This window comes from Sminthopsis crassicaudata, chromosome 1 (genome assembly GCF_048593235.1).
Source record: "Sminthopsis crassicaudata isolate SCR6 chromosome 1, ASM4859323v1, whole genome shotgun sequence".
Lineage (NCBI taxonomy): Eukaryota > Metazoa > Chordata > Mammalia > Dasyuromorphia > Dasyuridae > Sminthopsis > Sminthopsis crassicaudata.
Window position 1 is genome coordinate 508,209,192 of NC_133617.1, and position 27,814 is coordinate 508,237,005.

Below are 27,814 nucleotides of genomic sequence, written 5' to 3' on the forward strand. Positions count from 1 at the left end.
AAATGAAAGATGAAGTCTATTAAAAGAAATTGACCTTAATATATATATTATGTACTATTTTCCCCTAGGATGAATGTCACAATTTTATTAAAGTCCTTCTAAAGAAAAATGATGATACACTGTTCGTCTGTGGAACCAATGCCTTCAACCCCTCTTGCAGAAACTATAAGGTAAATGTTACTTTTATATGTCTGCTACCATATGGTTAGGAAATACTTTGTAATTTACCCTGTACCTGCAACAAGCTAAGAACTGTAATTTAACACTACCCAGTTTCTTTTCACTTGTTCAACTTAATGTATTGCTCCACATGAGTGAGCTGGAGTAGGCTTCCTAGCTTCTTGTTTGATCAGGATTGATTGACACATCTTTAAGGCTCCTACAGAGCAAAGTTAGTTTCTATAAGACCCTATTTTTTGCCCAGTTGACTAATACATAGTTTACAATAAGTACAATGTGAATATACTTCCTTCTTTCCTCTCTTCTCTTCTTTCCTGACTCAACTCTCATCTCATCAATCCACTCCTGAGCTGATGCCTTCCTCCCCTCACCTTTCTTCTCCTTTCCTTTTTTCTATTCCTCTTCCCTCTCTCTTCTCCCTTTCTCTCTCTGTCTCTCTCTATGTCTTTCTCTGTCTCTCTCTCTTGTCTTTCTATCTCTCTGTCTCATTCTTTGTCTTTCTGTCTCTTCCCTCCCTTTCTCTCTCTTTCTCTCTTCCTCCTTTCCTTCCTCACACACAGACACATACCCAACCCACATTTGTTTTATGAGCATTACTAATTTCAAAAATATGTATCTGAAGTTGCAAGTTTAATTCTGAAGGCAATTTTGAAGAATGTTTTTTTATTTTTATTTTGCCTTGTGATTAGATGACCAGGAGAGGGTCTTACTGACACTGTCCATTATACAAAGCATATTTCCAACCATTTCTCTGAGATGGGATCCTTTCAGTTAGTTCTGATTAAATTATTTTAAAGCATCCCTGAAGAAGATAGGTAGCTCTCACCATCCTGAATAGTAGTAGTAGAAGCAACAGCAGTGATATATGAGCCCATCTCCATCTGTTTCACTTCACTATTCCGTTCCTATTATCTCTTTGGTCTAGAAAATGCAAAGACCTTATTATGGAAAGTGCACCAATACATATGCTGACCAATGCTGCAGCCTTGTCTTTGTTTCTGTTCAGCTAATCCCCTGAAGAAAATGTTTGCATTTGATACAAACTCATCTCCCACTGGTCATATTTTTGATGCCAGGTGTTAGGCTATAATCAGCAACAGCCTATTCTCCCTACTCTAACACACCCAACTTGCAATTGATTGTCCCATAGCAACCATCTGGGTCTTCAAAATCAAATCCACCATTTAGTATTCAATTCCTGTTTGTCATTGTTTAGAGCTCATTAAGATTAATGTTCCTAACAAATCCAATGCTGGAAAGCTCTTCTTTATTATAAGTGAAGGTTTTCTTGGCATTGCAACGTAAAGAATGTAAATGGTCTTATTTATTCTTTTTTCAGATATTCTATTCCTTGGGATACATAACCCATGTTGATTCTTATTCATCTTTGCTTCAACTATCCTACCCCTGGTGAGGAATACCTTAGGGACTTGTAGGAAGTCACAAGAATATATTCAATGACTTTCCTTGCCTATAATCTTAATAATATGGATGGCACTGAAGCATCATGAGCATGACCCTGAAAGGATTTATTCTCAAAGGCAGAATGTGAAAGAGTAGATGAGGCTAGAATTCCAGGGAAGGAAAACTCAGCATAGTGTTTTTTATCCTAAAGTGTCTCTTTCAGAAATGATTAATTTTTGTAAAAAGATTTGTTCACAAATGCTATATAACAGGAAAAAGCACTAACTAAGTCTCATAGTTTAAGAGCTTAAGGACTATTAGAATAACTTGATGGCAAAAGAAGGATTATTTTTTATGGTCTCTGATTCTGAATTCTCTTTGATTTATACACACTTTGTGCCCCTCAAGTAAGGTGAATGTGTTGAAAAGATTATAACCTGAAATAAATTTGCCAGTGCCTAGCCTTTTAAGACTAAGAATGAAGAATCTAAGCTATGCTCTCAGGGCTCAGTTTCCTCATTTGTAAAATGAAGGGGTTTAGACTCAATGACCTCTAGGGTCCCTTATAGCTTTAAGTCCATGATTCTCTGCATACCTTTCCCCATTGTTCACTAAAACCTTGGGAACTTCAATGTGAGACTGAGTTGGTTATTTGTATAATTATCTGTACCCTATGGTGAATTAATTTCCCTGGGGTTGCTGTTAAGTCTGAGATTTTATGACTAGTGCATGGATTAATTCTTGTTTCATGGAAATAGGATTTCTCTATGGCACAGACTATTTTGCTGATACTGTTTAATCTCCACATCCTTCCAAACATCCAAATCAGCAGAGGACAATTTAACATTATCTTCCAGCTCTGATTTAGCTACTGTCACAGTTTTAGGAGTAGGAGCACAAAGAAGAAATTCTCCCCGCCCGAAGTGTTTTGTTTCTCTTGTGCAGAGTTTACAGAGTGTTCACTGCTCTGGATAAGAGTGCAAAGCCCCTCTCTTGAATCCTGCCCAGAGCCTCAGACCAAAGAGTCTGTCACAGTTCAACAGGAAGCTCATGTTCAGATAAATGTCAGCAAAAGGCTTTAGTAAAAGGATTGGGATAGTAATGGCAGAACAATATGATCATTTTTGTTTTTAAAAATGCCTAACAGTTATATTTTCTCAGGAAGATTATTTTTTAAAATACTATAGCTTTATGATATTCTCAGCTTCAATTTTTAAAAATTCACATCTTTAATAAAGCCATTTCAAAGTTCTTAGAAGTGATGCAGAACTATGACATCACATAAGACATGAGGCCAAAATTCTCCCTAATGTTCCTTGAAATCCTGGATAACAAGATTGGTCTTAGCTATCCATAAACTTGTAGAAATTCCATCTTCCAGTCCTCTGGTGAATCTCCCAATCTTTAGAAGTGCACAAAGTCATAGCTTGGGCTATCCTATCTCCAATACTTCTGCACCCAAAAGAGTAAAAGCAATAGTAAATCTTTGCATTCATGGGCTATATATTGATTGATCCCAAAGTTAGACCACTGACACTAACTTTGCCCATCTAGAGACTTATATCTCGAGGTCTTGCCTACTCACTCAAATGAAAGCCATGTAAGAAAGATAATTTTGGTCTGGCCAGTTAGGACTAGTTCCAGTTCAGCAGCCATTCACAAATCTGTTTCTTTACCATATAGTTAGTGGACTAGAAATGGAATGTCTGCTTATAGTCCAAAATTGGAGATCAAGGCTTTTCTATCAAACATACCTAGAAGCAGGCTTACATACCCTCCCATGGTATGAAACTGGTGATCAATATATGCGAGTGAAGAATTGGATTCCTGCTGACCAACTCCCTCCTTACATAAACAATAGCTGCAAAGGTATTCTTGATTCACCTTTTCAATTCCAATTAGTGTTCTCCCTTCAAATTACCTTTTATTTATAGAGTTCTCTGCTTGTATGTTGTATACTCTCAGCAAAACATGAACACCCTAAGGAAAGAAATTGTTTTCATCTCTGTTTCTCTTATGCCCTAGCACACTGCCTTGAATGTAATCACTGATTGTTGAATTTCATATAGAGAGAATTATTAAAATGCCTAATAATTATGGAATAGAAAGGTTTTTGTGGGCTTAACATTGCTAAAATGCTGCATTTCAAAAGGGTTCCATAAACCAAGGAAGAAGGATTTGTCCTGGGCACCAGAGATTTAGTTTGAGTTTCACCTTTGCTGCCAGCTACATATATGCTTCACTCTCATGGGGAAAAGGGTATTAGTCTAGATCAGGGATGAGGAACTTTTTATCTGCTGAGGACCATTTGGACGTTTATAATGTCACTTGTGTGTTGTACAAAATTATGAACTTATAGAACTCAAGTGGTGAGAGATTGTTTTCCTAGCTTTTAGCTCATCTTTGGCGGGAGTTACCTTAGCAAATGATTTTGCAGATTTTATATGGCCCATAGGCTGGACATTCTTTACCCCGGTATAGATAAACAGTAAACAATATGATCTGGTTACACCTCTTTAATGAATTTAAAATGGGATAAAGATGGTTGTTAGGATTGTGCTTATATCTGTTCTTTGTTCCATTTTACTTATGCTATATTCCTTTGAAAACTAACCCTAGGAAAACTGCTAAGTCTTTTGAGCCATGACCTACAAGGGTAAGCTTTCAATAAGATGAAGAAAAACCCAAAATTTAGTATAATTCATAATTCAGGATTGTGGGACATTGAAAAATAAAGAAAGGAAAATGTTTATTTGGTCCTAAAATGTGCGATAATTGTCTTAATACTTGTCATTTTTCTGAGCGAGTTCTACAGTTCAGACTTTGGGATCCAGAATACCCCAAAAGTATATAGTTTTTGTTACTAAACAGAAGTGACTATTTCTTTTAGATGGATACTCTTGACTCTCTTGGTGATGAGTTTAGTGGAATGGCGAGGTGCCCCTACGATGCCAAGCACGCCAATGTCGCCCTGTTTGCAGGTAAATGAAATGTCCTAAATTTGCAGGGATTTTATTTTTATTTATACATTTCATTTCATAGATCTGGCAATATAAGTCTCCTTAGGGGGTATTTGTGAATTCAGAGTTGAATTCAGAGTTGCTCTTAGATTCCCTGGTGTCAAGTATAACTAATAGTGTCCTTCTTGTTGGTGATTAATTTGGAAATTACTCTTTCCTCTCTGTCACCTTGATTCATTCCTTTGTGATTTTCAAACCAGATAGGTGCATGGTACACTGACCTTTTTTGGCATAGAAGATACTTATTTTTTAAGAGTACTGCCTTCCACTGTTCCCCTCTGCGAATGCCTAGCACAGGATTGTGCCTTCTGAGTGTGAAACTTCTGTGAATTGTCTGAAATGGACTGAAAATCTTCACTCTGGAGGATGTGGGGAATCCAAGAAGCCTTACCAGCAGACTTCAGTTAATATAGCAAAAGCATGAAGAGGTCAAGGTGCAGTCCTAAATCCATCAGAGATGATTATTAACACTGAGGCCTGAAGAAAGCAATCTGGAAATAATATACATGAAATCAAGGCTTTATGGAGTTCAAGAGCCATTTTGTTCCCACCCCTGATTTTAACCCCATCAAGTCTTAACAGATGGATTGTACCAGTGATGGATGCAAGAACCATTCCCATGCTTGCATTGGGCCTCTTTCCACAGCTCAAGAGCTATAAATGATAAGCTACTGATATAATTTCATTTTTTTAAATTAGAAATTTGAGAATTCATTATCAGCTATGATATTATCAGCTATTCATTATCAAAGTAGAAAAAATCATTGGTGTGATAGTCATTGGTGGAGAATAGGCCATAGTTGGCTATAATTTCGTTCATAAAAGCACTGTGGTATAAAGGGAAGAATAAAGGGGGGAAATGAAGGTTTCTGTTACAAAGTGGGTTAGCTAGCACTTTCTTATTTATTCTATTATCATGACCCCTTGGAGCCTGATTCCCCAACCTATACCGTATAGAGGTAGGAGAAAGAAAATTTTCCGTGGGTCATCTTCTGCTCTAAAGTACAATATTATTGTGGAAGAGCACTGAATAAGAATGGCAATAATCACAGAACACTATGTGAAAACTTGGGCAGGAGCAAGGCCAGTGGCAGAAATGTCCTGGTATCTTCTCAATCACACAGCTCCTGCCAGTCCTTTAATATCTACAGGAACCTGTATAAGCTAATGTCAATGAAGGATAATAGCTACAGTTGATCAATTAATTGTGTACCTAGTTTAAGCAGAGAAATAAGAAGGTATGTAGGAAGAATATGTCTTTGTGCTACAAGGTAAGAAGAGAAGGATATCATAAGGAGAGGGAACTAGAGTTAGAGGGAGGAAGACCTAGATTCAAACCCTATCTCGAATATTTAACTATGTGACACAGGATAATAAACAAAAATGCATGGGAGTAGTACATACAAATCTAAGTAATAGAGTAATAACCCCAGAGTAATAACTTAGCTAGCATTTATGTAGTGCTTTCAGGATAGGGAGAAGGCATCTCATAGCCGTATTTCTGGACCTTGAAAGCCTTTCTTTGTGGGAATCCTCATGAAGTTCATTGTTGGCTATGATATCTCTGCCAGGCAGCGTCTCTGCTGAGAAGCTGAGCTTGCCTTTCACAGATTCCAGCATCTCTTCTGGATGGTTCAAATTCACATACTTTGGTCCTGCTCTTCAAAAGGCATTTGCAACCTTTACCACCTTCAGCTCCTGGTTTATGCTCAATTATAGCCCTTGGCTAGGGATTCTGCTGCTCTCTTTCAGGAAGAATAGAGATTCTTACTTTAAGATCAACTAGTATCTCCCTTTCTGTACCTTTAGGGCTTTGAATGGAAGCCCTTAAAGGCAGAGAAAAAGGTTTTCCTTTTCTTTTGCCAAGTCTTTCTAATTCAAGGAAATTTTGCCTAGAGTGAAGGAGACCTCACTCTAACTTATGGTACTCATCTTATATATTTTCCAAATCTTGAGAGGCTAAGCTATAACCAGGCAATGGCCTCTTGCCAAATGTTACCAAACAGCTCTGGGGTTTAATTTTCTCTAGTTTTGTTTCTTTATTTTTTTTCTTTTTCTTTTTTAAATTTTTTTATACTCTAAGCTTCTCTACTTGCTCTTGGCAAAGGAATGATTAGGGAAAAGGTTCAGAAGTAATCTATGCTTGGTGAATGAGTTCACTGTTTCTCCTAAATATTTAATGACTTTCTTTCCCCTTTACCATGCTAATTAATTACTCAAAGTCTCATATTTTTAAGGAGATATAATCATTTACTTATACCTGAAAGGACCTCACTCTACCTAGATATATAAGTAGCTTACCTACCAAAAATGTCATCTACAAATTTGGCTAAAACTGAAAGTGGTCCCCCTTTAAATATGTTTGTATATACATAATTATATGTGCATGTGGGGGAGTGTGTGTGTATGCATTTGTGATACTCTGTTGTAGTAATTAGCTAGTTATAAGTCTTGGGGCAATATAATGAATGGCTTGTTAGGTCTCCAGAATTCCCTACTCTCAAATTTTATAGAGTTTATTTTAAGTGAAAAGTTGTAAATTTAATTATGATCACTTTACGCCACCATGTAGGAAAATTCCTAACACTAAAGCTGAAGCTGGGCTTTCTATCTAACCTTACTTTTATATCTGTCTCTGATTAACCCTTGACCTTTTTATGGGAGAAGAAAAATTTGGTTTCTAGGAAACAACTGAATAAAAAACCAAAATGCAATGACTGGGAATCTGATAAGGGAATTGGAGGGAAGATGTTGCTTTTTCTTAGGATTTACCATAGCCTAGGTTCACCTCTCTTAGATGCCTATGGAGTCAATGTTCTTGTTCACAGCTTCTTAACACAGCTCAGTTCTCCACTTGCTCAGAATAATCCCTCCCTTCCTCCCCTGCCCTTCCCATTCTGAAATAGCTTCTCCCTTTTATACAAATAACTTAGAATGTGATCCAGTTTCTCACACACAGTGGCTTTGATTGAAGCAGGTTTACAGGCCCTATTCATGTGCAGGCCTGATTATTTGATCTAATCAAAATGTTGTGGAGGGAAGGGGGGTTTTCCCAATTCAAGGCACCCTAGCCAAATGGTGGTAGTTTTAACCTTGCCTTTATACATGCACAGACTTATATGCATATGTATGCATAACAGTGAAACATATAGAAGGCAATCTGGAAATAATGCAAAGGAAGAAAAGGTTTTTTGGCATTTGTAGAGCAGTGTCTTCTGAAACCTGATATTAGCCTACCCCATCCTACCCCACTGTGCCCCACTGCACATGTCTTGGTAGATAACTGCTTCTAGTGGAGAGTGCAAAAGCAGTTTCCAACCTTGTGTTGGGTCTCCTTTCTTAGCTCTAGAGCTATAGATAATAAGCCATTGATTTCCATTTCAGTTCATATATTTGCAAATATGTGTACATATGTACCATGATATCTAGGCAAGCCCAGGTTCCTACCTTTACTGAAAACACCCAGCAAAGAGTCTCCAAAACAAAAACTAACAGGTAAAAATTCTTTGGGTCTACTGATTCAAAGTCAGTATGCCTAATTTGCTAAGACTCATTGCCAGAAGGTTGCTGAGCTGATAATTTTTTTTTTTTTTTTTTTGGTGGGGGAGGCACAGCAACTCATAAAGTACTATCTACTAAGGGGTGAAGTAGCTGTAATTTTTAAGGACCATCTTGATGCAATTAAAAGTATTGAAGTACGTAGCTAGATAGATATAGTTCATTAGCATTTCTTATTTGTGAATGGCCTCACAGGCCCTACTTAAGTGCAGAAAATTATTTAGGGCAACTCTGAACCAATTAAAATGCCAATGCTTTTTGAAAGAGGGCATATACCAAAGCAAACCCTTTGCTTTTTACCTGAACTAAAGCTGAAGAAGCAAAATGATGTAGGGTAATGGAAAATTTGTTTTAATGATTTGTGGCAGCTATTTTTAAACAATGGACTGTAGTAAGGAATAGAAAATAAATGTACATTTTCTTAATGGAAAATAAACTATGCAATTATTTTGCCATTTTATTTCTGAAAGAATATAATCCACTTTAAAAATAATAAACAAAATGATTTTTCTATTTTTAAATATAATTTAATTTAGGCAATTAAACTCTCCACTAGAAGCAGCCATCTGCCAAGACATGTACAGTGGGGCACAGTGGGGTGGGGGAACAGCAATATATTTGTACACTCGGAATCAGGAAGACCTGAATTCAAATCTTGCCTTAGATACTTGCTTAGCTGTATGAGTTTGAGTAAGTCATAAAATCTGTCTGAACCTCAGTTTATTCATCTATAAAATGCTAATTATAATAGGACCTAACTCATGAAGTTGTTAGAAGGACCAAATGAAATAATATGAGTAAAGTGCTTTGTAAACAGTGTTATGTAAATATAGCTCCTATCATCATCATCATCATCATCATCATCATCATCATCATCATCATCATCATCATCATTTCTGTTTATCCTAATAGAATTTGGTGATTTGTAACCCATTTATTTTTGTTAGTAATTAACAAGCATTTATTAAGTGCTTTGTATATACCAAATACTGTGTTAAGCACTGGGGATACAAATAGAAAAGTAAAACTATCAAGTCTTAAGCAGCTCATATTCTAATTAGAAGATAATGCATCTAGGATACATAACTCAAGTATGTATAGGACAGATAGAATTGACCGGTGCTCCTTAGTAGGTTAGATCCAAGAAAGCTAACTGAAAGTTAGCAAATCATATTATCTCCTTTGACATATTTTCCTAATTGACAGTATCCCTTACTTGTCTTTAATCTCTGATGAAGAGGTAACCCTTCTCATCAAGGCTATACCCTTGATCCTATGTCATCCCATTTTTTTTTTTCCAGGAGATTGCTGCCTCCCACCTTTGTCATTATCTTTCCTAAGTTTTCAGATTTTAGCTATCCATTTGGTTTCTTCTCTGCTTCCTATAAACTTTTCTAAGTATCCTCTATCCAAAAAAAACCCCCCAAAACAAAACAAATTAACCCATAATCCCAGCTAGATAATCATTCTATTTTCTCTTTACTTTTTCTCAGCCAAAATTCCTTGAAAAGGCAGTCTACACTAGTGTCTTCACTCCCTTTCCTCATTCTTTCTCATCTAAATTCTATGTAATTGGACTTATAGCTATGGGTTTTCTCCCAAGGCTAGGTCTTAGATATCTACTTTCTATTCACCTATTATAGTCTCTTTTTGCTGACATCATATCCTATGGATTCAATTATCATCTCTGTGTAATGATTTTCAAATCTATAGATCCAGTGCTAACCTTTTTCTAGAGCTCTAGCACCACATTTTGATTGTATACCCTGTAGGCATTTTTAAATGATCATATCCAAAGCAGAATTCATCATTTTTCCCTCAAACCCACCTGTCTAATTGAAATTCCTCATTATTGTCTAGGGTACTGCCATCCTTCCAATCATACAATTTTGCAATCTCTAACTCTTGACTTTCACTTACTCCACATATATTGTCAGTTGTCAAATATTATAATTTTTGTCTCTACATCTATCAAATTCATCTCCTTCTCTGCATTTACACAGCCATGATATTGGTTCAGGCCCTCATCACTTCTAACCTGGATTATGTCAATGGAAAGCCTCTCTACTTTAAATCTCCAATATATCCTTCATAAAATCACTAAAGATATTTTCTTGAAGCAGTTTTGATCACCTCACTTTTCTATTCAATAAACTTCAATAGTTCTCTCAAACCTTTTTGATAAAATATAAAGATAGGAAGAAAGTTAAAGCTAAAATATATAAAGCATATATATATATGTACATATATACATATATATGTACATATAAATAAGAAGGAAGAAAAGAGAAAGAGAAGGAAGGAAAGAAGGAAGGAAGGAAGGAAAGAAGGAAGGAAGGAAGGAAGGAAGGAAGGAAGGAAGGAAGGAAGGAAGGAAGGAAGGAAGGAAGGAAGGAAGGAAGGAAGGAAGGAAGGGAGGGAGGGAGGGAGGGAGGGAGGGAGGGAGGGAAGGAAGGAAGGGAAAGAGAGAGAGAGAAAGAAAGGAAGGAGCAAAGTGGAAGTAGCAGTAGGTAGAATGTATGGCAGAATCAGAAGATCTAAATTTGAATTCGACCTTAGACATTTATTAGCTAGACTTCTTTGGGTAAATAATTTAAATTTTCTGAGCTCTAGTTTCTTCATCACTAAAGTGGGGGATAATAATAGCACTTGCCTTACAAGGTTGTTGTGAGGATCAAGTGAGATATGTGAAGTGCTTTGTAAAACTTAAAATGCTACGTAAATGCTATTATATGTGTGTGTATAAAATTTACCTATATTTGAACATGTATATGTATACATATAAATACAAATATGAACACAAATACATGTATACATGCATATGTTCCCCATTAGAATATAAGCTAATGGAGGTCAAAGACTATATCTTATATCTTTATATCTTCAGAGCATGTGCTTCATGCATAGTAGATACTCTGGAAGTACTTATTGATTAATTGATCTCTTTACCACACCTTCTTCCACTTCACTCACTTACTCAGGTTAAAGGCTGCTCTATTAATTGCATTTGTACTTGTAATTATGTGTGATACAAGTGGCCTCTTCTTCCACCTTTAGTCATGTATAATTACCTGCTGTAGCTGGATCAGTACCCAAAGAGACCTGGCTTCAGGCTATCACTTAAGTCCATTCTAATCAAGTACAGCTAGAAAACATTTGCCCTTTTATTCCAAAACAACTGCTTAGAAATTACCCGAATTTTTTTTCCCCAAAAAAGCATAATCTCACATCATCCCAATTTATAAGGGTAAGATTTGAGAGCTTCTCTTTTCACAGACTGCTAGATTATCTCAGTGATCCTATCTCACTTAACCTGATATCTAAGGGCAATCTGCCTGACTTTTCTCCACACCTTTACATTGTTTCCCTCTCTCTCTCCACCTTGTTCTTCTAACCATTATTTTCTTCTCCTAAGATGGAAAACTATATTCTGCCACAGTGACTGACTTCCTTGCAATAGATGCAGTCATTTATCGGAGCCTTGGAGACAGCCCAACCCTGAGAACAGTCAAACATGACTCAAAATGGTTGAAAGGTGAGCAAACAATGAAAAGGAGGGTTGGAGAAAGGGAAGAGAGGGAAAAAAATGCATGTCTAGTGGGAGACTTAAAATCTTTACAGACAATACTCTAGTTTCATTTTAGCAATAGCTTCTGACAGATAGGAAAGTATAAATTGCCTCTTTTATCTCAGATGATTTATTTACCTCCATTTTTTTCCCTTCCCATGAGTTACTAGAGGTGTTAACAAAACTACCAGTGTCAGTGTAATCAAACACATTACATTCATCTTCCTCTGCTTTAAACCCTCATTTTAGTGTCCCCTATGATAGGACCATCATATTTCACTAGTACCTTGGCATAGGGGACAGAAGGAGGTGGGGAAATGAAGTAAGGGCTTTTGTAAGATTCACTGCTATATTAAAAAATGTCTATTCTAAAGTATTGGGTTAAAAATGTTGAAATTGTCAGAACTTATTTTTTCTCAATGCTGTTAAAGATTACTTTTGACATTTTTACAATGTGTGTGTCCATGTGCCTTGTGTAATTTACAAACACTTATGTTTATAAGATCATTTGAATTAATATTTAATAAATATCTAATAGTTCTAAGTATTCATTTAATATATGGACTTTGAGATGTATTTCAAGTTCTTCTTTTTTCTTCTTCTTTTATCCTTTATCACATATCCCCAACCAAAGTGTCTCTTTGTTCACAGAACCATATTTTGTTCAAGCAGTGGATTATGGTGACTATATCTACTTCTTCTTTAGGGAAATTGCTGTGGAATACAACAGCATGGGGAAGGTAAGTGAAGAGAATGTTTGTGGCCTTCTTTGTAATACCCTGGGGAATTCACTTCAGGAGCAATGTTGTTATGAATGACCTTGCAATGAGAGCCATAAATCATATTGACAGGGTCATCATTTTGAGAAGGTCCTGCTGCTGAGGCCCACATTTGGTCAGAGCAAAACATCATGCTTTCCCAATAGTCACTCTATGATTTGAAGGCACATTAAACTATTATCAAAAAAATTAACCCACACATAATTGTTTAATTCCAAAAATAGCTTCTAGTAGTTTAAAAACCTGACTTTCAAGTACAATAGGCAGTCCAGGATAAAGAGAGTAAGCAAAGGAAAGCTTTGGCTTTTCCTTTTTTGTCTTAAGAATATTGACAAAATCAGTTGAGCACAATGGCTTTCCAGATAAACATAATGAAATGATTCAGGTCACCAAGGGTGGAGGGCATAAAATAAAATACCAGCTAAATCTGAAGCCTTTTTAAGGAGTAGAGAGATATGAGGCTAGAGGCAGTTGCAGGGATATTTAATGTAAAATGTGCCTTTGTTTGAGGAAATAGAAAGTTAAGCAGCAATCCATATGGAAATGAGTTAATGTGGCAGACAACTGATCTCTTGAAGGATTTATGTATTAAATGCCACAGCCTTATCTTTTATAGCACACTCTTCCAAAGCTGAGTTTTCCAGTTTGTTATTTTCCACAGCTTATAGAAACACAGGATTAAATTAAGCGCCTTGTTGTTCCAGCTCCATTTTAAAGAAAAGCAGAATTATGCTAAGGTTCTCCCTCTCGCAGTCCAAGCCTGTTCATCTTCCCCTTGTGTTTTGCCTGTTTTAGGTAGTTTTCCCAAGAGTCGCTCAGGTTTGCAAGAATGACATGGGAGGATCACAAAGAGTCCTGGAAAAACAGTGGACTTCCTTTCTTAAGGCTCGCTTAAACTGCTCAGTTCCTGGTGATTCACATTTTTATTTCAACATACTGCAGGCAGTTACAGATGTTATCCATATTAATGGCCGTGATGTTGTCCTAGCAACCTTTTCCACACCTTATAACAGGTAACTATGCTGTGACTGCTGACCTTATCTTGTCTTTATTTTTGCCCTTTCCAGTGAGGCTTCTCTTATAATGTACCACATTAGCAACTATAAGGGGAAAAAAAAATGTTCATATATATGAAGCCAAAAAGCAGGTAATATTCAGTTTTCATCAATAAATTCTGTAATTTATAAGCACACATTAAATTATTAAATTAGAGGTGGGGTTGGAGGGGGAGAATAGTTAAGACAAGAATTAGATGCTGTGCTATTTTCATGCTTTCAATTTAATCTTTGTTCCCTTTGCTTTTGTCTATCTCTTAAGGAGATGGTGACTAGCATTTTAAAGAGATAATTGGCACAAATACAATAGTTATTTGCCATTTTTAAAGCATCTTTGAACATTATGGAGACTAGTGTACAGGGCCACAGATTACTCTGTTGTGCTTTTCCTCAGTGTATTATAACAAAGGAGTTTTACATGAAAATGGTACCCTGGTCACTTACATATTCATCTTTTCAAGCAGCTTATTTCTGAAGCCAGCACAGATTGCAGGCACTTAGGTGTGACCTTATAGTTAGTTGCCTTGAAGCTGGTCTCAAAAAGGGAATGTGATCTCAGGTGAGGAATAAGCAATGGAAGCTGATGAACTAGGGGATTCAGAGACCTGTTATATTGACTCTAACATTAATTAATAAGAGATAAAAGAGAAAGAGGGAGACAAAAAAGAAAGTAGATTATCTAGAGGTCATAGTCTTTCCCCATAAAATGCTTTAAAATGTGGGCTGGTGACTGAAACACTATATTTTAGAATATAATTTGGGAGAAGTCAGGCACATCTCATACCCTATCCAAGGATATTTAGTTACTGGAATACAAAATGATCCTCAGTAAAAGACATTTTCTCTGGCAAAGCTATCCTTTGGAATGGACCTCAAGGACAATTTTAGAGCCAGAGATGAGGATATTATGGGTTTAATTTATATGTCTAGATCATTCTATTAAAGAATTTTAATTATTACTAAACCTAATTGTTCTCTGTTTTCAAAATAAGAAACTAAGGAAGGCATCAAAAAAAATTAAGTAACTTGGATAATCCTATCAAGAATGAAAGAAAATGTTCAAAAATAAATTTCATCTTAGGATTCCTGATTATGAATTTTCTATCCTGACATTTATGCCTTGCATAGCCCAAGAAACACAGTGCTTCTGGATAAAAGTCATTATAATTCTTGGCTTGTATCTAAAAGCAGAATATGTAAGACTATAAGCTCAGTTCTGTGTAGCACTTGTAGTCTTCTAGGGAGAAGACCATGCTCTAAATAGTGTCATGGATTTGGAGCCCAAAGACCTGAAATTAGGGTCCAGCTATGCTCTTTTCTATTTTTGTGATCCCATTGAACTTACTTCCCTTCACTAGGTCATATTATTTTTTGTTCTTTAAAAAAATCTGTAAAATTATTCATTCCTTTAATTTTACAGAATTGTGTTTTTTATTTAAATTTAATTTAAATTTATTTAAAATTAAACATTTTTATTTTATTTCAAGAGACATTTGGAAAACTTGGAGGAATCCTAAAGCATGTTGCTGTAGGACAATTGGTAAAATTCTATGATTATGAAATCACAGATAAAAGTTGCTATGAAGAAGTTTTAACAAATTGAGTTTCATCCTTGAAGAAGTTTAAAAAAAGATGATATGAAGTTAGAAGTTAGTTACAAGTTAGAAGATGATATGACGCCTTGTAATTCTATAAAGAGAGAACAGTGGTCAACTACTTTCCAGGGTGAACTAATTATAGGAATATCTTCACTGGAAGGATTGTTGGTATAACCAGTAGGTGTCACTGTAGAGCGAAGTTGACTGGTTAGGTTTTGTTGTTTTTTTAAGATTGGGGGAGTTGAATTCTGCAAAATCACACCTTTATCCTCCCATTACAAGGCCCAAGGGGTGGGACCTTTCCTTAGGTCCACATCTCTACCCCACCTTTCCTCTTCTTTCTGAGATAGAGATTTGCATATGGGTCTAGGGCTAGAGTAGCAAAGACTCCTCCAGCATAGAGGCAAAATGGCCTTGTGGTCCACTTTCACTGCTCTTGTAGTGAGCTTATAAATATAACTTATTAGTAAAAAACGTCACCATAAGATCCTCTCATATTTCTCTGTCCATCAGATCTATTTTTTAACTCTGTAAATTCCAATTTGTCACTGGCATTCTTCCTTTCCCATTTCCTCTCATGAAATACATAGAAAGACATGGAGTTCAAAGTGTTCTATTATTTAAAGTAAAATGAGAGTAAAGAAACAGTTTAAAGTACTAACATGAAAAATCACATAATAGCTCCTATTAGCAAACACATGTGGGGAAAGGAAAGTTGGAAAATAAAATATAAAACCTTTCTGAAGTCTTCCTCTGCTCCTAAGTGACCAGGGTATCATTAAAGAGATCAGCATATCTTGCAAGTTTTAGTCTGAGTTCTTTGTTCTGAGTTCTTAAAACAGAGCTTGCCCTGAGGCTAGCCTGATATGCTCAGTTCCCAGTTCTGGAACTTAACACAAGATAGCTTCAGGGACCCAATCAACATGGCCCTGTTGCTGCTGTTCTTCTCTCCTTTCTATCCCATCTGGCTCCAGAAGGCATGTTCCCTCTCCTCTGCTCCTTGACAGACTCCTTCAAAAGCCCCTACTGCCACAGGCAGTCCATCTCTCTCTAACTCAAAGATTCTGGTAGTTCTAGTCTCTTTCAAGGTAAGAAGCAAAAGGTCTCTCTCCAGGATGGCATATTTCAAAATTTCTAGTAAGGGCTAAGACCTATATTACACCAGCAGGGCAGCTAATCCAAACATCTTCAATCCAAAGCTAATCCAAATACCTTGTTACATTCAACAATGGAATGGGAAGGCTGGGATCTCAACTCCATGCTTATTTATTTATTTATTCATTCATTCATTTATATATTTATTAATAAATAGGAATCTATGTAACATTATTTTAAGATTAGTCCTGTCTGGATTCAGGAACACAGGCTAGTACCCTTTTCAGTCTGACTACTTCATAGCTATTTTGCTACTAATACACAGTAACAGCCTTAGAAGTACTGTAGAACCCCATATAAGATAGTTTTCTAAATTATCTTCTTGAAAATTTATCAGTTCTTCTCTGGATGCAGATAGTCTTTTCTTTTTTAGGCCCTTTGTAGTTAATTTGGGTATTTAAATGTATATGTATATACACACAAACTGCATGCCCATTTTCTCATATACTCCTTTCTACTTCCTAAAAATCGACATTTGTTCAATCCAATTAAAAAAAAAAAAAAAAGATCTGCAATATGACTTCCCAGCTTAAATATACTCAGTCCTCTTTTCATATCTAAATGTGATTTTTTTCCTTTTATTTGGCAACTATCTAAAGAATTTCTAGTTATTTTAAGAAGTTCTGAAAGTAAAAGTTATTTTAATTCACAAAATAAAGAGAAGCCTTACAACAATTTTATCACTAGGAAATATAGAAGGATAAAGTAGGAGACTGAATCTCTAACTTCACTTGGATAGAGAACTCCTGAGTAAGGAAACTCCCACGTATAGTTCAGGTGGACACTTTCTCTGCTACTTATAGTACTAGAGAATTTCCTGGATCACGAAGAAATTAAGTGAATTATCCAAGGTCACACAGCCAGTATGTGTCAAAAGCAGTGCTCAAACTCTGATTGGCTTGGAGGCCAACTCTCTACTTATTCTGACATGTTGCTTCTGATAAAAGGAATATAGAAAAAGACGTTTTTTGGCTTTGTTTTATTTTTTTTTTTATTTTTTATAGAAGATTCCAAATCTAGAATGTTTAAAGGAATCCCTGTCTCAGATATGCAAAAGGATGTAAATACATACTGATATTTTTTTAAAATTCAAGATTTTAAAATTTTGTTACTTTTTTATCCTCATATAAAATCTACTTAAAACACTCAGCCTATTCTTTTTATTTGTATTATTAACATGTCAGTAACTGTATTATGAAATTAGGACAGCATAAAATCCTCATAATAACTTGTGAAATCTTTTCCATATCATTTCAGCATATGCAATGTACCAAAAATGATTTTCTTGGCTAATTGATAATGTTCTTATACTTAAAAGGGCTAGTGCTCCATGTCTTTAGTTGATGTGGTGTGTAATATCCCAGTACCTAAAAACATGACATAAATCTTCAGCCAGCTGGTGTCTGCTATTTACTTGATCAAAATGGAGAGTTACCTTCAGATAAACATGAGTTTATGTGCAAACAATAAACAGAGATGAATGAATAATTCATACTTTCCCACTATTGAAGAAAAATCTTTAAATCCTTCCAAAAGTATCTTGCAAAGATGTAATTATAGGTGGGGATTATTATCATCATTATTATTTAGCATTTATATAGTACTTTTATTTACATAATGCTTTGTAGTGGTTTATAAGGTTGTTATTTAGTCTTAGAAGACAAACAGGAAGCCAAATTTAAATTTACAGTGTCTGATCTAAAATGTTTTTGTATTTGAAATCCTTGACCACCAGAATGGAATGGGTTAGTTCTTGGAGAGAAGCTATTCAAAAGTCTACCCAAATAAACACGAAAGTATAGGTCAGCTCCAATGATTGACAAGAACTTTTGCTTCATGAATATTACACATGCAAAATACTCTCTAAAGACTGAATTCTGTGGGTTATTGATTTGTGATTAATATCTGGGAATAGAAAAATGTTTAAATTAATCAACTGTTAGATTGCTCCCATTATGCTTGAATAGTATGAAGTTCAAAGGGTATATAAAAATGTATGAAAGTCTCAAAGAAAATTGAGAGGATAGGAGGAAGGGAGAGATATTTTCATCTTTGATTTTGTTAATGCATGACATTGACAGAAATCTCAGTAGGAGAAAGTTCTCTTTCCTCTCCTCCCTTCCTCCCCCCGCCTTCCCATCCATGCTAGAAACCTTTGCATTAGGGAGACTTTTACAATGAAAACCCCCAAATTAGAAAGTTTAATACTGGACAATCTATGACAGGAAGATTTTTAAGTTTTTCAAGTCAAAATTATACGCACTACTATGCAAGTAACACTTTCTATGAAATGCTATATTGCAGCATTCCTGGGTCTGCAGTCTGTGCCTATGACATGGTTGACATTGCCAATGTTTTCACTGGGAGGTTCAAAGAACAGAAATCTCCAGATTCTACGTGGACACCAGTTCCTGATGAACGGGTTCCCAAACCCAGGTACATCCCTACCTACTACAACTTTATGTAGATATAAATGCTGATATTTTGCACTTACAGAACAGATATTATCCTAGCAATACAATAATCCATTTTGTGTTAGAAATGTAAAATGTAGATTACAATAAAATCTAGAAATGGATTCCTATAGAAAATACTTGGTGTGTTTGGATATCATGTTGTTGCCTTCTATCACCGTAACCTCAAAATAAAGAATAGTCACTTACTAATATTTTGCCTTCCTAAAGCTGGACTTAGCCCATGCTGAAAAGGAAATTACAGGTCTTTGGTTCCAACTTTCCTCATTGTACAGATAAGAAAAATTGAGGTCAGAACAAAGCACCTATCTTGTTAGCTGCAAAATCAAGTCAACTACTTTCCATTGAATGATCAAAGGAACATAGATTTGGAACTGGAAGGAATATTAAATGTTATCTAGTTCAATTCTTTTCTTATTTTACAGATGAGGTAGACATGGTCTAAAAAAATAAAGTGACTTGTCTAAGGTTACACAATAGTAAGTGCCAGAGTCATGGCTTGAACTTTGAGGTCCTCTGACTCCAAATTAAGCACTTTTCCCACCATACTATGGTGATGTTACTGACATTTCCAGTGCAGAGTCCAAATGGAAAAGGAATTCCCTAGAGATGATGAAGTTCTCCAGATGCTCTCATTCACAGATGATGTCTTTCCACTGAGTCATGATGTATGTAACATTATATTTTAAGGCAATTTTTGCTTTTCAATATTTAATGAAGTACCAAATAGAAAAGTTGCACTAGCTTGGGTATGAAGTCCCATATTTATGGGTCTGAAGTTGAAAATATGAGTACATAGAAGAGAACTTCAAATATAATGAAGAAATATCATGTGTTAAGACAGGCGTGGGGAATGTCCAGCTTGCCTCCCATATAAGGCCTATTAAATTATGTGCTACTAAATCATGTGCTAAGGCAACCACAAATAAACCAAATCAAAATATTGAAAAATAGAAGAATATCTAAGGTATCTACTTTAAAAAAAAGATTGATTGGAAAACAAGTTGAAAGGTAATAAAAGACTTATCATATTATTTCCAAAACATGAGCAAACAATAAATCTGGACACCATATTTCAAGATATCATAAAATTTCCCAGATCTTTTAGAACCAGAGGACAAAGTAAAAAATATAAAAATCCACTAATCACATCCTAAAAGAAACCTCAAACCCCCAAAATACCAAGCACAATCAAATCAGTCAAGACAATGCTTTAACTATAATAAAGGAGAGAAAGTTTGGAATATAATATTGCAGTAGGCAAAAGATAAAGGCTTACAACAAGAATAACTTGCCTATGAATCAGTTTCATTCCACAAAGGAAATTATGAATTTTTATTAGAATCAAAAGCTTTTCTCATTAAAAAAAAAACCCCATAGAGCTAAATAGAAACGTTGAAATGTAAATAGAGTAAATAAGAGAAACTTATAAGGGTAAATACATTGCAGCAAACAGTGATGAAGTGCTTACATTCTAATGGAGAAGAAGGAAAAAATCATTTTTTAAGAAACCTTTTGCCTTCAAAGGTAACAGATAATTAAGATAAAACTTGGATTTTATTTTATTTTGTTTGGGGGTTTTAAGAAAAGAGAGAAAAGGAAGGGGGAAGATACACTAGAGAAGAAATAATAAATTAGGAGGAATATGTTGCCATTTTTCATAAAATGTAAGAAGTAGAGGTAATAGATATCTCATGAACTCTACTCTGAACTTGCCAAAATGGAGAGAAAGACAGACAAAGAGGGACAGAGGAAGGGAGGAAGGAAAATAGAGTAAGTGTTTGGTATAAAAATATGTTAAACTATCAGGGAAATAAGCAAGAATAAAGGAGATAAAGGGTATAAGAGAGAAAGTAGAGTCAGAAGTATCAAAAGCTAAACAAATCAGCTTAAGAGAATTTATCATAAGAGAGCCATTAAAAAGAAAAAAAAGAAAGTAGTAAGACAGTGTTTGCAGGCTAGACTTGGAGTAGAAATTATAAAATTTTAGAATTGATCAGATTCCTTCTCTTTCTCTACCCCTTTGCTTTATAAAAAGAGCTCTGGAAGGTACAGGGGGAAAAAAAGGTTATAATGAAATGAAATACACAGTAATTATTACCATGAACTTGAATGGAATAAGCTCACCCATAAAATGAAAATTATCAGAATTGAATAGTAGAATTCACAATATGTTGTCTATAAGAAATGTATTTGAAAAATAAAGATTGATACATGTTAAAACATGAGGCTAACAAAGAACTGTTTATTCTTCAGGCAAAATATTTAGAGACAGTGAAGCTCTCCAAAGGGCAGATTAGGTATGCATTGTTAATTGAACCATGAAGTAGCCTAACCATTCTATAAAGCAATTTGGAAGTATACCCCTAAAGTTAGTAAAATATGCATATTCTTTGACCCAGAAACACCTCTACAAGATTTATGTGCCAAAAAAAAGTAAAGAGGAAAATGACCTGTCTATATACTAATAGTTATAGTAACACTTTTTTTGTAACAAAGAAATAATAAGTAAAAACAAAACAAAACAAAACAAAAAATCTATCGTTTGGGAAGTGGATGAACAAATTATTGAAAAATCAATGTAAAAAATTACTGTAGCATAAGTAATGATTTAAAAAAAAGACTGATTTTAAAAAACTTGTTAGGATTTATAGGAATTGATTCAGAGTGAAGTGAGGAGGAGATTTAGGATTAAACTCATTCTATGATTACAATATCATAAAAGAATATAATTATAAAAGATTTCAGCACCATTATCAATGTAATGACTAATCTTGACTCCAGAAGACTGATGATTTATGTTACATTCCATCTCTTGGTAGAGAAGTGATACACTAGAGTTGTGGGAAAACATACACATTTTTCAGAAATTGGCAGTGTATATTTGTTTTGTGTAATTACACTTATTTGTTATAAAAAAGGACTTTTGTGGGTAGGGGAGAATTGGAATGAAGTAAGAAGGTGATAGTTATTCTTAAGAAAAGGAAGAAAAAAAGAAACATCAATGAATAATTTTTTTAACTACTCAGAAGAAAGAAGGAAGCAGTTTCGAAGTAGTTTCAAAGTAGACACAAAGTCAGGACAATGTTGTAATTACCATGTTAAGTTTGAAAAATACTTGGGGGCAGGAGTACTGTTTATACTGAAGATTCATGACTTCACACGAAGTCTTTTTTCCCTGTTATTCTTTATATAGGAAAAAAAAATTGTTGATAATTGCCAAACAAAAGGGAAGGAGATTTAGAAAAAAAGTGTAGATCTCATTAACTAAAACTACAGCTGGGACTTAAACAAGTTGAATTCATGCAAAACTGTATAGCTAAATTTTGATTGTGATGGTTGCTATGCTTGGGATTTCAATCTCCTCAGTTCATTAGGCTTCTCACCAAGATTTATCTAAAGAGTCTAGTATGCCTTACATGATTGTTCAGTTAAAGCAGACTAACTGAAAATTCACACTGAGAGTAACTCTTGAGGATGAAAAATACTTTTAAACAACTTGCTGGTCAATTGAAGGCACTACTTTGAAGTTAGCTACTTTCCAGACAACCAAGAGGTTGACACTGTTCATGGAGGTGCTATAACAGTATAATAATCCTACAGCATTCTCTTTAAAAAATAACCTTCAAAGTTTTGATTTGTCAAAGTGGTATATTCACATTGATCTTTGCACATATTCTTGCTCGGTTTCCTCTATAATCATTAGTGTATATTAGCAAGCCTGGCCTGAATTAGGAGTGCAACCTGTGGCCATAGAAAAAAAGTGAAACTCATTGGTTTAGGCTAAATTTATTAACTATAATACCATGCCCAAGAGAACTTACCAGAAACTTTGTACCAGAAAGTGCTTGTTTCCTGTTATGGACAGGATGTCCCGTGATTTCTAACATAACAAAATTTATGGAAAGCTAAGCAGATTTTTATTATTCTTGCTACAAAACCAAATTATTTCTTAATTAGGAAACTTTGGTGATTCTTTCATGCCCACAGTATTACTGTGTTATTAGCTTTTGACACTTGTCTACAAAAAAAAAAAGGCAATTCAATTTAATCTGATTTCTTGATACTGGGAATGATTTCACTAAGACAGGCTTATGTGAACCTTTGACTAGATTGATTTTTATTTGGCTTTGTTTCTCCAAGTTGATGCACTCCATTCACTTTTCCCCACTTTGAGCAGTAAAAGTATGAATTGGTGATTATCAATATGATGATGAGCAAGTGTATTATTACACCTCTGGGAGTAAGTAGTATATGTATTAAGCAATATACAGATGTAGACCTTGTATTTTATTCATTTGTTAAAAGACACCATCATCTGCTTACTGAAATTTGTTTGTACTTCTGGTAGTATGCTTAGGTAATTTCAGCCTAAGAAGAACTGAGTCCTAGACTCCTACTAACAAATGGATATGCCTAAAGGAAATCTAAGCATGTTTTATTTGGTGGCATTATGCATTGGTCAGCTTCCTTTGCCCAGTCTATAGGATATTCCTATCTAATGCTAGGTACTTAGAGAAGCAGTTCAGGCAGAGAATTTGCCATAAGATATTAAATAAGCTTTATTTCTTCCTTCCCTTCTGCTTTCTTATAGACCAGGTTGCTGTGCTGGTTCAGCATCATTAGAAAAATACGGAAGCTCCAATGAGTTTCCTGATGATACACTAAACTTCATAAAGACACATCCTCTTATGGATGAAGCAGTACCTTCAATTATCAATAGACCATGGTTTTTGAGAACTATGGTGAGGTAAGTCTCATGAAGATGATGGTTGAGCTTTCTCTTCCTCATTAATATGGCAAAAAATATATTCCTGAAAAATACTTTGAAATTCCACAAACTTCTTCTGTTGTGTTAAGAATAGATCTAGCTATGAATGATGGTAGATTTGAACAGAAACTACCATAACTCTTTTATAAACTTTTTCAACTAAGAAGAGTTCCAGCATTTTCAGGAATGCTCAACACAAGCTAGTTTTTAAAGGAAATGCAAAGAGTTTTCATTCAGGTCACCACTAAATCAAATCTGTAAAAAATCAAAACAGAGATAGCAGTAAAGGTAGAAACTGGACCTATGATTTCCTCAGTATAGGGAACTCTTTGATGAAAAGACTACATCTAACAATGTAGATAGGTATCTCTATGCAGTTTCTTATAGTTTTGGAGAGTTGCCTTTTATGTTCCCAACGTAAGAAATTATCAATCAAAATATATTCTGCATATATATATATGCATATGCATATATGTTTGTATAGATGTGTTGGAAGAAAGAATCATATCCCTTAATCCTCATCCAAAAATGAGGTGACAGCAAGGGAAATAGTTATATAATGATAATTAAGTAATACCCCCTTATTTATTTTGAGGCAATGTCCAAAACAATTAAGTGTCATCTGAAAAATGGTTGTCCTCCAGACAAAAAATAAAGTTTACCTCTATCAAGGAGTGATCTAAAGTATTCACAGATGAGAATGAGGTTTCAAAGCTCCGCCCTTCCACTCTCCAAAAAAGAAAAAAAAACCTGGCTCTTCAACCCTTAAGATAGTAATGGTCATGTATGACCCACATAAGGACCCATTTTGTCAATTTTTTTGTCTAGTCTGTGTAACTTTTAGCCCAAAGCTGATGCATACTCACTGCTGTTTTCTAACTAAAAATGCTTTATTAGAGAAAGGATATCTAACACCTAACACAGCTTGTGTCCTTGGCAACTGTGTGCCTTCCTATTCACCCACCTGAGATAATTCAACCTTTGGCTTCAACATAAGTATGTTTCCTTTTTTGTACATAAACCATTTATGCTCCCTTTCATCCATTTCAGACCTCCCTCCAGAGTCTGGATATATACTGAACCTTTCATTTTGACAGTATGTTGACAAAGGTGTCACTCCTAAATGGAAGAATGTGGAAAAACCATGCTTACTGCTTTCATCTATGAGAATAATATGAAAGTTAAATGATGTATCAATTTCTTCTCTTGTTGCTATTTATTGAAAAAATGTAGCTAAATGGTTACAGATGATTACTGGTGACTCTTTACCATGGGACCTTGCTTAAACCTACTCATAAAAACTTACTTAAATTTGGAGCCACACTAATCCTCTGCATCTAAAAACAAGGGACAACTTAGCTTAAAAATATTATTTATATGCATATATATCTCCCTTTAAGTAATTACTAGAAAGCAGTGAAATAAGTTTTTGAAGTGGGAAAAGGGAAACTTCAATGACAGAGTAACAGTAAGATTTTTTTTTTAATGTGATGCTGTCATTACAGATACCGCCTGACCAAAATTGCTGTAGATACTGCTGCTGGGCCACATCAGAACCACACTGTGGTTTTCCTGGGATCAGAGAAAGGAATCATCTTGAAGTTTTTGGCTAGGACAGGAAATAATGGTTTCCTAAATGATAGCCTTTTCCTGGAGGAGATGAACATTTACAACCCTGAAAAGTGTGTACAGCCGTCTGTTCTTTCCAAGTAGTTATTTGTGGAAGCACATGTGATACTTCTGTGTCCTGCAGTTAAAATCATTTGGGGTGGGGAGTAAGAGAATTATAGTAGATGTAAGTTTACATATCAAGAAGTCATACTGATACTATTAATTTTATGGTTTTTAATTGCTTTATGTCATAAATTTCAGCACTATTCATTGTTTTGAAATTATTCAGAAATTCTATCATACAGAAGTAGCATTATTTTTCCTTTGTGAAGAAAAAAGCTGACAATCTCCCCCTTAATTAATTCAGCTGAGTAAATCACTTGGTTCTGAAAAATTCTTCTCTTCAACTCATTTAGGCTAAGAAAATCCCCTTGTTTGGGAGGGGGTAGGGGAGAATTACCCTAGAGATTTCATTTATAACACTATACCACCTTGTCAAATCAGGTGCAGTTATGATGGGATAGAAGACAAGAGAATTATGGGCATGCAGCTGGACAAAGCAAGTAGTTCTCTATTTGTTGCCTTCTCTACTTGTGTGATAAAAGTTCCACTTGGCCGGTGTGAGCGCCATGGAAAATGCAAAAAGTATGTATTTATATATCTTGCATTATTGAAAACTATAGAGTGGTTAGAATGAATTCCTAATGACTCATGGTCCTCTTTTTCCTATAGGACCTGTATTGCCTCAAGAGATCCATACTGTGGGTGGATGAAGGAAGGAAGTTCATGCACACATCTGTCATCCCATACCAAGTAAGCACAGAGGAAGAAAGTACTGAAATTATCGGCAGTAATTAGACATTCATTTACTTATACCTGTGAATGCAAACATCATCAATAGAGTTTTGTTTTTTCCCCTTGGGATTAGATAGGACTCCATAATATCAGGTGATGCAAATTGGAGAGCAGTAAATTATCTTGAGGTTGGTTAAAAATATAGAGAAAGAAAACACAGGGGGCCTCCAAACATTCCCCAGAGAGAGGGAATGTTAGGAACATGTCTAGACCATAATCCAACAGCACTGAGTTACAAAAGAATAGGATTCCCTGTTATGTTCCTGAAACGGTTTGTTCAGACCAAAGGAGAGTAGCTCTCTTTTCCTTTCCCATTATATTACTGAAGAGAGATTATATTATATTTGTAAGACATTCTAAAACAGTGTATTTGCATATTGAGAATAGTATTTATATCAATAAACCTTTTCTTCTGCACTGGAATACAATTAACCTTGTTACTCCACATGTAATCAATCAATTCTTGGCAAGTCTCTAGCAAGATGACTCTGTTAGGAAACCCTTCCCCTACTATAAGTTTTCCTTGGGTTATTACCTTCGCATTAGATTCTTTTATTAACACTGGTAAATAGTTTTTAAAAATACTCAGTGAAGCAACTGTGGTGAATTTGTGGTAATAATGGATATACTCATGAGGCAGAATATTTTCTCAGATAGCTCCCATTGCATCAATGGACCTTTCTTTTACTTATCTTGTCCTTTATTTTCCTAAAACCAAAAGCCAAGGAGCTGAGATTTAGCACTGATTCCACACTTTCCCTTCAGGCCATTTTTCTATTTCAGAATATAATTTCATCTTCAATCACCATTCCTCTAAACAAAGCCATTTCTCTTAAAAGTCTAGAGACAGAAAGATAGGCTACATATTTAGTTAAAAAAGAATCTGTACTGGGCCTATTACCAGATCTTAAAGACAAACTGGTAACTAGTTATAAGAATTTTAAAGGAGAAGCAAAACTGATGTGATATTTTAGAAATTCATTTCCATTTATATAAATTCACCAATAGTAGGGGAAATAATGGACAGGTACTGTCCAGGAAAAGTTACTTCACCAGTGTGTTTGCTCTCTCCATATGGTAGTACTATATGGTAAAAAGTCTGATTTTTTTTTTAAACAAAGAAAACAGAACAGATACATCCAAAGAGTTTTAATCCTTTCAAAGTCATATTTTTGAGGAGTAAAACAATTATTTCAGTGATGCTGCCATTGCTGAAAACATTTTTGATGCCCACAGTATTCTTTTGTATTCTTTTGAATGGCAGTAAATCTTTTTCCTTTAAAAGGACATTTGATTTAGAAATAGTCAAAATTAGCAAATAAGATGATTATGAAACTAAATAGTTCTATTTGAAGGGTTTTTTTTTTAGAAAGTTGTTTTGTTTTTAAACAATTACATAAAATAGTTGTAGAAAAGTGGAACTGGTTTTATTGTAATATTTTCATTGAAGGCAATTTCAAAAGAGGAGTTATAGTCTCAGAAATGCTTTGAACAATGGCAACAATATGAAATCTTTCCAAAGAACTGCTTTGAAGATTGAAGAGCATGTGGACCAAATTTGTAAATTTTTAAAATTTACATAAATTTTAAAATTAATATAAAACTACTATTAAAATGTCTCATTATTTATTACATCTCATATAATTGAACTGGTTCCCAATGACCTCAGAGAAATGGAGGATGTTGAGGTACTCTGCATCATCTGACCACTCTCTTAAGTCCACACCAAAAGTAGAATATTGATGTATGATAAGATATTTTTTCTTCATCGATTTCTGTGATTCTG

General features: G+C 35.0%; 1 protein-coding gene across 4 annotated transcripts in view; it reads left to right on the forward strand.

Annotated features, from left to right (window-relative positions):
* Positions 1-27,814, forward strand: part of SEMA6A (semaphorin 6A) — a 174,676-nt gene that overhangs the window by 107,801 nt on the left and 39,061 nt on the right. For all 4 annotated transcript variants that reach the window (XM_074281542.1, XM_074281541.1, XM_074281543.1 and 1 more), the window contains 10 exons: positions 69-170; positions 4,475-4,565; positions 11,578-11,697; positions 12,382-12,470; positions 13,305-13,522; positions 18,622-18,753; positions 23,386-23,541; positions 25,068-25,244; positions 25,678-25,818; positions 25,906-25,986. In XM_074281542.1, coding sequence (XP_074137643.1) covers positions 69-170; positions 4,475-4,565; positions 11,578-11,697; positions 12,382-12,470; positions 13,305-13,522; positions 18,622-18,753; positions 23,386-23,541; positions 25,068-25,244; positions 25,678-25,818; positions 25,906-25,986 — 1,307 coding nt within the window. The remainder of the gene's footprint in view (positions 1-68; positions 171-4,474; positions 4,566-11,577; positions 11,698-12,381; positions 12,471-13,304; positions 13,523-18,621; positions 18,754-23,385; positions 23,542-25,067; positions 25,245-25,677; positions 25,819-25,905; positions 25,987-27,814) is intronic.